The 10,099-nt window shown below is 51.4% G+C and overlaps 1 protein-coding gene across 1 annotated transcript in view; it reads right to left on the minus strand.

Moving 5' to 3' along the window:
• SEZ6L (seizure related 6 homolog like) overlaps positions 1 to 6,946 on the minus strand; it is a 74,031-nt gene extending 67,085 nt beyond the window's left edge. Inside the window, 5 exon segments of the mRNA XM_018061199.1 lie at positions 1,929 to 2,062; positions 2,839 to 3,385; positions 3,388 to 3,608; positions 5,515 to 5,572; positions 6,887 to 6,946. Of these exon segments, the coding sequence (XP_017916688.1) occupies positions 1,929 to 2,062; positions 2,839 to 3,385; positions 3,388 to 3,608; positions 5,515 to 5,572; positions 6,887 to 6,946 (1,020 nt within the window).

Consider the following 10,099-nt stretch of genomic DNA (forward strand, 5'->3'; position numbering starts at 1 on the left):
TCTCCAGGGAGACGGAAGAAGGCATTTCATCAAAGGTCAGCTCCAGGGAGGAGGGAAAATTTTTGTGCTGCTCAGGGTCCCCAGGGCCTAAAATAGCGCCTGGCACATAGTAGGTGCTTGACTATGTGCTCGGCTTTGCAGACTGACTGAAGACATTCTTGCCCTTCTGCACAAACTGGGGAGGGAGTGCGGGGTCGGGGGAGGGGGCGGCCATCTCTAGGGCTTTTCAGGTCCATGTTCTTCTCCTCCCCAATGCTGGCTTCACTGGCAGAACCTCCTCAAAGGACTGTGTACTTGGTTTGCTGAGTCTGCTTTCCAGGCTTGGGAGGGGAAGAAGGGAGATACTTTATTTACAAGGATGGTGACCAATCGGAGAAGGGGGTGGGGTGGGGACTTTAGTCAGTCCCCAGTCCCCAATTTGAATATTTCCACCTGCCGTAGTAGGGCCAGGGACTCCAGATCCTCTGCCTCTTGTGTAAACAAGGCAAGAATTACCCACGAGCCCTTCCCCTTTCAGCCCATGTATATATATATATATACACCTTACTCTTTTCTGCTCTTTGATGAACTCCTACTCATCTGCCAAAGCCCCACTAAAATTGCCCTCCTCTGTGAAACCTTCCCTGACTGCCAGGGAGGTTGCCTGTCCCTCCACTGTGATTCTACATCCACTGTGAACGTCTGTTAGAGGTCATTTCAAACGGCAGCCCAATGTCTTCATGTGCGTCTATCTCAACCATAAAACAGTGACCTCCCTGAGGGCAACCCCTGCACCAGTTTTGCACACCATCATGCCCCCCATTGCTACGACTGGTACATTATAGATGCTCGCTGAAGGAATTCTGCTGTCCCTGACAAAAAGCGCCACACAGTATTAGACAGAGTGGATCTGTTCAAGTGGAGGGAAGTGTTCCTTAAGTGTCAGCATCAGATGAACTGCAACTTTTCTCCAGTTTAATTCTGGGAACGTTTATAAAGTACTGACCACTGTGCCAAGCTCTGGGCACACATTCTGCTGAGAGGCTTATCTTTTATTCTCTCTATAAACCAGAAAACCTTCCTAGGGTAGAGTTCTGCTTAGGTCATGCAGCTGACTCTGCTTAAAATCTTGGGGGCACTTTCTTGCCCATGAGAACAAAGCACATGCCCAGCCTTCTGCCCTTGGCCTGGAGGGGTCTGCCACCACGTGGTACTGGCCTCCATTTCTGGCTTCAGGGCAGTCCTCTCCTCTCTCGGACAGTGAACCAGACAGGTCACTACTTGTTGGCATGTTGCCTCAGTGCATATAAAAAAGCACTTCTAAAGATGGGGCGGTGGGTTGGCAATGGCCCGGAACGAGGGTGGGGATAATGGGTGACAGGCATTGAGCGCCCTCTCTCTCTCCCCTAGACTCTGGCTGAATACTCTTTGTGTACTATTATATATATTCCTCCCTGAAACTCCACAAAGTAGCAACATTTTAATCTCTGTTTCACTAATAGGGAAACAGACTCAGAGAGGTGGAGTCCCTTGCCCAAAGTCATGCAGCATTAACTGATAGAGCTGGGACTTAAGACCCAGGATTTTGAGGATGATGCTACCCTGCTTTTCCCGTCTTAGTTTGCAGCCAAAAGTTTATGAATCAAATGAACCATGTGGGGCTTCCATGAGTATGTGTGTGTTCAACAAGCAGGATATCACAGGACTTTCCTTCTGGGTATAACGGCTTACAATTTATCTATATATCCCCTTCCCTCCACGTGTGCCAAGGTAGTTCTTCTGAGTTGGGAACTCCTATTCAATCGCCAAAGCCCAGCTCAATTCCCCCCAGTTAGGGCAAAGAGAGAACCGAACTGGTTAAGATGAAAATAAGCCTGACTCTGATGACCCTTCAGAGGAGATCTCCTGCTGGGAGAAGCAGCCAAGACAGGGCAACTTCGTGGGGTTACCTGCAGCTCCACCCCATAGCCAGTGTAGACTGTCGCGTTGTACGTGCACTCCAGGAAGTTGTGGAGGGGCAGCGGCGGGTAATCACTGGAGTCGATGTACCCTTCAGGATCAGAGAAGCTCACACTGCAGACAGCTGGAGGAAAGGCACTGTCATCAGGACACAAAGAGCTGAGATGTCATCTCTCAGGTGGGCTGTTGGCTGGAACAGGGCCTCTGAACACTGGTGTTCCCATCCCCACTGCTGCCCCTGCTGTTCCTCCTCCTTCAGCTCCACACTCAACATAATAATCAAATAGCAAGAGCTGACATGGGACTGATGTTTCACTCTTATCTTAGAGACAAGTAAAGCAAAGCTCAGAGAGGGAGCACATCTGGGCCAAGGTCACACAATGAGCAGGGGTCAAAAGCCCAGAGCTCCCAGTCTTTCCTGAGCAGCCACATTGCATCTGTCCCGGATCGACGTGTAATTGACAGCCGATGCCCCTGTGATGCGCTTGAAGATGGGATAGAAGACGGAAGAAAAGACTGGAACACAGAAGTGCATTCTATCAAGTTCATGCAGGGGCGAGAGCAAAAGCACCTTGGAAGGCTAGGGCCTTCTCAACAGGTGAAAGGACTCTGTTCCAGGAGGAGCGGTTTTGAATCCTGCTCTTCAGCTGTGAGACCTTGGGCAGGTTGTCTGATGTCTTAGGGTCTCAGGGGTCTCATCTCTGAAAATGGGGATGCTAGTTTTTAACCCCAGGGTCAAGTTCATAGCTAGGGCTGCATAGATGGTAACCAATGGCAGGGCATGAACCTTGGGGAGGGGGGGGACACGGGGCCCCCTCTCCCTGACGCGCCCCCTCCCCCCATCGCAGAAGCTGCCACCTCACAGTTGCTGCAGGGCCGGAGGGGCTGGGGGCTGCCTACCTGGGGCCTGCTCGGTGGTGATGACCGTGGTGGTGATGATGGTGGACGTGGTGGTCTCCTGGCTCTCCTCTGAGGCTGACCCGGCCAGCTCGGTCTCCCCTTTGTCCATCAGCGTCCCGGGGCTTGCATCCTCGAGGGGAGCCTCCGGGGCCTCCTCGGGCACAGCGGGCGCCCCGGGTTCAGGGCTCTGGGGGAGGGTGTGGGCCACCAGCGGCTGCGAGGTGAAGGGGGCGATCTGCAGGGGCGCGGGGGTCGTGGGGACCGCGCCTTCCTTCCGCTCCAGCCAGAGGGGCTCCTCGGAGGACAGAGAGCGCGGGCGGGTCTGCTCCCCTGCGGAGGCCACGGGGTCCTGGTCACCGGGTGGGCGGGGCTTCCCCGGGGCGGCGGCCAGGAGACCCGGGCCCGGGGACGCGGGCTGGGACGCGGTCCTCTGCGTGGCCGCTGCGGGGGTGGCCTTCGGCCTCAGCTGCTTCCTGGCCAGGTTCACCTGCTTGAGCGAAGGCGGCTTCTTCCTGGCGGGGAAGGCGTGCCTGGTGCCCGGCTCCTCCGAAGCGGAAGCAGCGTAGACACAGCCGCCGGGTCTTGAGGCGCGAAGGGGACGGTTCCTTCCAGCTCCGGCTCGCGAAGCTCATCCCCAGACTGCACTGGATTCAGAGGGGCCGTGGTCACGCTCTCTTCGGGGTTCTCCTTGCTCAGACTGCTGCTCCCCAGGATTTCGGAGGGCAGAAGGTAAGTATCTGATTGGCCGGCATCTCCCTCTGGGGGCTCAGCTTAGAAAGAGAACAGAGGCCAGTTAGTTTGGGGCCGGGGACTTTGAGTCCTCTACCTGGCCCGCGCTGAGGGTGGCCCCTTTAAGGTGGGACCCAAGGCTTGCCAGGATGCTGGCACATTTTGATCCGTAGATGTGGGGCTGCCACCTTTCTTTTCTTCCTTTTGCTGACTATGGAGACTTGGAGTGATCTGGGCCAGCCCCAGTTAAGCATTAGAGCTACAGAAATCGAGGACCCAGAATCTCATGGTCCTAATAAGAAAGCAGAAACAATCATATTAAATGTGATAAATGCTTAGGAAGAGAGCAGCTCTGTGTGCCAAGAGGACAGAGAGGACAGGCCTCTAACCCAGTCTCTGGGCAGGACCACCATGTACAGTTGGGTAGGTTGCTCACTGCACAAGGTCATCCCGGTAAGAGGATGAAAGGGGCTGTAACCAACCCACAGTCTCTTCTGAAAGCTGTGTGCCCTGACTCAGGGCTGTATTGTCCTGGGACTGGGGAAATTTGGATGTTTTTAGTTTGTGTTTTGCTTATTTTTAACTAAAAACTGTACAAGTGACCTTGTAGGAGACACAGGAAGATTTGAGGATCCAGAGTTATAAGGCAGAACAGAGGGGTGTGGGAAGACCCTGGAGGCCTGGCTGAGGTGGATGAAAAGAGAAAGGAAGGAGAACAGGGGACAGAGGTGGGGGGGTGATTAGAGAGAAGGCTGGGGAGCAAGGAGGTCAGGGTCAGGCTCTGGTGGGCCTTGCACATCCTGCTGGTTCCTTGAGATTCATTTCTGTCTTGAAAGTAAGGTGTATAGGTGGTGAAGTCGCTCAGTTGTGTCTGACTCTTTGCGACCCCATGGACTGTAGCCTATCAGGCTCCTCCGTCCATGGGATTCTCCAGGCAAGAATATTGGAGTGGGTTGCCATTTCCCTCTCCAGGGGAGCTTCCCTACCCAGGGATTGAACCCAGGTCTCCCGCATTGGAGGCAGACGCTTTAACCTCTGAACCACCAGGGAAGCCCTTTGAAAGTAAAATCGCCTATAATTTTAAATAAGGGCTGGCCCAGGCCACTGTGTGGCAGAATCATGTCTGAAAGTAGCCTCATCATCCTCTTCTTTGACACTCCGTTCTGCCAAATGGAAGCTGGCAAATGGCTTCGCCTCTCTGAGCCTCAGTTTCCTGAGCTGTAAAATGGGGCTGTTATCCCCTGTCTCCTAGGGTGGTCATCGTTCAAGACGGTGATGTAGGGAAAGCAAACACACACATATGCACAAGTGGGTCCCTCACCCACAGTGAGTGCCTGGCGTCGGCTGCTGTCATTGTAATCACCCCTCAGCAGGGGACCTGAGCAGTCAGAACATTCCAGATAAGGATCTCGGGATAGAGAGGAATTACGTCCTCGGGGACAAAGGACTGATCGCTGTCCTTGTCAGTTTCCCCGCAGAAAGACACTCGCTCAGCCACACAGTCTTGGGCCCTTCAGCACTGTTATTCAAACTGATCTCTCTCAGAAAGGTTCATTTGCTTTCATGGAGTCAGCAGTGGCAGAGGCTCAATCTATCTAGACTGCAACAGTGTGCAATTGACACCAACAAATATTCCTGTGGTATAACACTGATTACCAGCCGGTGGGCATTCCAGGCTGATGGGAACACTGGGGCGGAAACAGACATCAGGGAGGAGACGGTGTGCAGAGGACCTGAACACAGATCCAGGTCACTTATGCCAAGCAGGTTGTCTTGGTCCAAGGTGGGATGGATTGAGGCTTTGGGGTTAGACCCGGGTTCAGATCCAGCCTTTGACAGTTGCTAGCTGCATGGACCTGGGAAAGTCCATTAAACCTCTTTTATGTAACAGATCATGGGATCAGATCAGACATGGGGCTACTGGAAAGCTGTGGCTTTTACGCTCACAGTCGCTTTTATCAGATGATTGGTACTGACCATCTTTGTAGATTGTCGAGTGAGAAGGCTATGGGGCAGAAAGAAGAGGGGATGAGAGTTCAATACACCTGGCTCCCAAGACCCAGCTGTGGTTCAATGCACAGAGCTTGGATGCAGCCAAGGGCTTGGGGGACCTGCATGGTGGTCCTCTCCTGGCTACCACTCCCCATCAGAACTGGGTATGTTATGATAGCTAGGTTTCTTCTTCTCTTGGTGTGTCAAACAGACAGCTAGACTGGATGAAGTCTAAGGGTCCTTCCAGCTCTGACATCATTGATTTTTCAAACAATCAGTTGACTGATAAGTATGCTTAGGGCCTGTTGGTAATCTTGCTAAAAAGGGCACAGTGACAACCTCAGTCCTGACTCGGGCTTGTGAGTTTTGTGGGGCCTTGTGGCTACATTAGTTTCAGGCAGTCTTTCCACAAATATGTCCCTTTGATCACAAGGGACTGGAGGAGAGACAGGAAGAGGGAGTGGGAGACAGAGATGTTAGGAAAACAAGCTGTGTCAAAAGTGATAAAAGATTACAGATGACATAAAGCACGTTGATGTGCCTTGGTCATAACAACAGTGATATTTATAACATTGCCTCCTGATTGCTTTATTGAGTGCTGAATATGTGCCAACATTTAGCTGAATATTTGTTAAATGCTTTGTATCCATTACTTCATTTAAGTCTTTCTCGACCTTATTGATTAGAAATCAGTATTCTTATTTTACGGATGGGCAGATGGAGGTTTGGGATATTAAATAACTTTCCAAGATCATAGGAAACAAAGCTGGGTTTCCTGCCTTGGTTTTCCTGATGGCACAGACCATGCTGCTGCCTTTTAAGAAATATGGGGCATATATATTTTAAGAAAACGCAGTACTATCACCTGCGCCCCCCCCTTGTCTGCTTGAATCGGCCTCTCCCCACTGCAACACCCTTCTCTCTAAACCCTTGTGTTTCTGCTAAGTGGGCTACAGCGTATTCCAACACCCCATAGATGATACCGCCATCCCTCAGTGCATTCCTTGTTAAAATACAAATTGCTGGTCTCCCCTGCCAGACCCATCACATCTGGATCTTCTCTGAGCCCAGTGAGACCCAACAGAGCTGGGGAAAGCGGAAGGAAACAAGAGAGAGATGATCCTATAATCAATTCCTGCCTCCCAACCACTGCTCCCACCTCTGAGATCCCCAGGAAAAAACTGGTGCCAATCTCAGCAGCAATAAAGCATCTTAGGAAGCAAATCCATGGGAATGAGTCAGTCTTTTCCCCACTGAACACCTGACTCCCGGGAAGAGTTGTATATTTGCCGTGTCAATTCACCTCCCTGCCCCCAGTGCCCCGTACCCCTCCGAGCTCACACACGCTGCGGTTTGGCTGGCCGGCTGGCTCCAAGCTGAAGGCCATGTTCAGGAGAGATGAGTACGTATCTGTGGCCTGAGTGTATGCAGCCTGGAGACGCAGCGTTTGTTCTCGACTGGGACACAGGCCAAATGAGTGCCACGTGAACACATGGCCCAGTGGGGATTAGTCAGATTGGGTTCCACGGCCTCACAGATGCAGGGACTCCACTTGCTCAAATAGGCTGGCTTTCCCCGGGGCTCCAGTGACCGCCGAGTTACATTAACTCCTCTTCCCCAAAGCATTTAACTTTTTCAATCACCGTAATCACGTTTGGCTGGTTCTCCCTTTAATGCGGGCATTCAGTGCCCCACTGGGATGCTGTCAATCAACTACTGAGTGAAGGTGCTGGGTGCTGACTCTCCCTGCTGGTTGACCCTCAGCACGAGAGTCAGCACTCTAGGACATGGTCCCCGCATTCAAGAACTTAGGAAGGCATAGCAACAGGTCCTACTGCATTGCACAGGGAACTATATTCAATAACCTGGGATAAACCATATTGGAAAAGAACATGAGAAGGCATATGGATAACTGAATTGCTTTGCTGTACAGCAGAAAGTAATACAGTGTTGTGAATCAACTCTACTTCGATTTGAAAAAAAAAAAAAGGAAAGCAGACAAACAACAAAAACTCAACATGGGTACCAAACAGAAGAGATGGAGTTTTAATTACATCCTTATGCTGTTTTCCTCTCGTGAGACAGCATGGAGCAACATCGCAGGCAACTGAGCGTTTGTTCTGCCTTCCAAGTTGGGAGAAACACCTCTCTCTCTCTCTCTCTCTCTTTGCTAACGTTGATGGGGAGATGGAAGATTAGACTTGGAAGCACGCCATTAAAGTCGAAAAAGCACATGTTAAAAAGCACATGTTCGGAAGCCATGAAGCTGACGATTCTTTTGTTTTAAATGCCCAGCAGCAGTGGAATGGCCAAGAACGGCCTGGAATCTGAGCAACAGCGGCTCATCACACAGGCACGGAAGGACAGACTGAGAAGTGGAGGAAATAGAAGCCGGATGATGCTTCTGCTATAATGTTCTGTGAAAACAGCAAGATGGAAAGTTCTACGGTGTGGATGCAAACGACTTGACGCAAACAACTCAAGCAAATGGCGATGCAGAGAGTCTTTTTTTGACTTGGAGGAATGGCCCCCAAGCATGGTCCTGGCTGCCTCTGGGTGGTGGGACTTCTGGAGATGTGTTTGCTTCCTTCTACTTGTGGGCATTTTCCAAAATGTGTGTATGAAGTATTCAAAACTTCTTAAGAGAAAAAGAATTATGAAAGGAGGGTTTAAATGCTGCCTTTAGCTCCTTGTGATGGGGAGGAGGCGGGAAATCAGACACACGTTTGTGATCAGGGATGTGCTTTGCTCACTGAGTCATTGAACTCCTGGGATGCGGTCTCCTGGTGGGGATGTCATTGGACTGTTCACAGTGGGTGCTTTTAGGAGGAGGGGATGGCAGATGGATCGATGGGTATCTGTTTGCTAAACGGCGGTACAAAAATGCTGGTCACTCTTCTCTTCGACATTACTCATATCTGATTCAGTGGTGCGTTCTCGTACCTTCACTCTCCACAATGCGGACTTGCTTAGCTCACGCTGGTGGGTTTGCCTGGCCTCATCAAGGGACAAAACCCCAAACTAAATGTCACCTCCTGCAGATGGAATGTTTCCCAGAGTTTCTGATCACAGGGTATCCAGAGGAAGGGTTGGAGGTCTAGAGAGGGAAAACGGACTCCCCAGGGTCACACCGCCTGTTTGTATCCGTAACAAAACAATGAGGAGCGCGCACCCCGCAGCTAGAGAGTAGCCCCTGCTCGCCACAGCTAGAGAAAGCACGGGCGTGGCAACGAAGACCCAGCACGGCCAAAAAGAAAGAAAGACTCTTTGAGGCTTGGAAAAAACCACACCCCAGCACATCAGGCAAAACCAGAAACAAGCCCAGGAACATCTGACTGCCCTAAAGAATGTCGGTTGAGTCCATGCTTCCTACGTCTGGGCTGGGCCGCAAGGGGTCATCCCATGCGTTGCAGGCTGTTAAGCATTATCCCTGGCCCCTACTCACTGCAGGACAGTAGCACCCTTCCCCCACCCCCTGGGGACAATCAAAAATGACCCCAGACATTGCCAAATGTCCCCTGGGTGGGTAGGTGGCGGCGGGTAGCCAAAGACCCTCTAGTTGGCGGCCACTGGTATTGCCCCCAGAAGTGAATAGACCTTCCAGCTTCGTTCCTGGAGCTGATGTGCTTTGTCTCACTTACATTGTTGACTTTTAGGGCAGAGAAGGTCTTCAGCTTATCCCTACTTTACAGATTAGGACACTGACATGAGTGAGGGCAGTGTTTCTTCCTCTCACTCACATTTGGTCATTCATTCATTGAGCACCTGCTGTGGTCCAGACGCAGGCAACAAGGGGCTGGCAGGCAGAGGTCCACCCTGGAGAGCAAAGAGCCAGAGCGGATGGGTACAACCCTTCCCTTCAGCCGGAGAGGACCCGGCTCACCCAGCCCACTCAGGCCTGCGGCGGGAACAAGGCCACTGCGGTGGCTTCAAGTTCTGATCACACCTGGACTTGGAGAGGAGTTTCAGGGATGGAAGGGGCAGAGACAGATAGAGGGGGTGGGCTTGGGGTTTCATCTTGGGCTTCACTGGCCACCTTCTGCCTACACCCGGGCCAACAGTACTGAGGTTCAGACTGTGATTAACACCCTGCAAAGTGCCTTCCCAGCTGTGATCTCATTCCAGCCTCCAAACAACTCTGTGAGTTTGGTGTTTTGTTTCTTTCCATTTTATAGATGAAAAAAAAAAGTCAAGGCTCAGAAAGAGGAAGTGACCTGTCCAAGATGATTAAAGCAAATTGAGGCTAGGATTAGATACTTTCTGACCTTGTTTCCAGTGTCCTTTCCTCTTTCCCACATCTGCAAATACTTTTTCCCCCTATAAAATAGTTTATTTGCAAAATGCAGGAATACTTGAAAGGCATGAAGTCAGAAGTGCCAGCCTTGTACCACCCTGACTCGTCCACTAGTCCTGCCTTCCAGAGGGAACCCATGTTAACGGGATCTTGTTTAACCTCCAAATAAAATGTATTGATGTAAAAATAATAAAGTATGTTACCTTAAAATGTGGGGCGGCACACAGGAGTGTGGGCTTGGAGTCA

Source organism: Capra hircus, chromosome 17 (assembly GCF_001704415.2).
Source record: "Capra hircus breed San Clemente chromosome 17, ASM170441v1, whole genome shotgun sequence".
Classification (NCBI taxonomy): Eukaryota; Metazoa; Chordata; class Mammalia; order Artiodactyla; family Bovidae; genus Capra; species Capra hircus.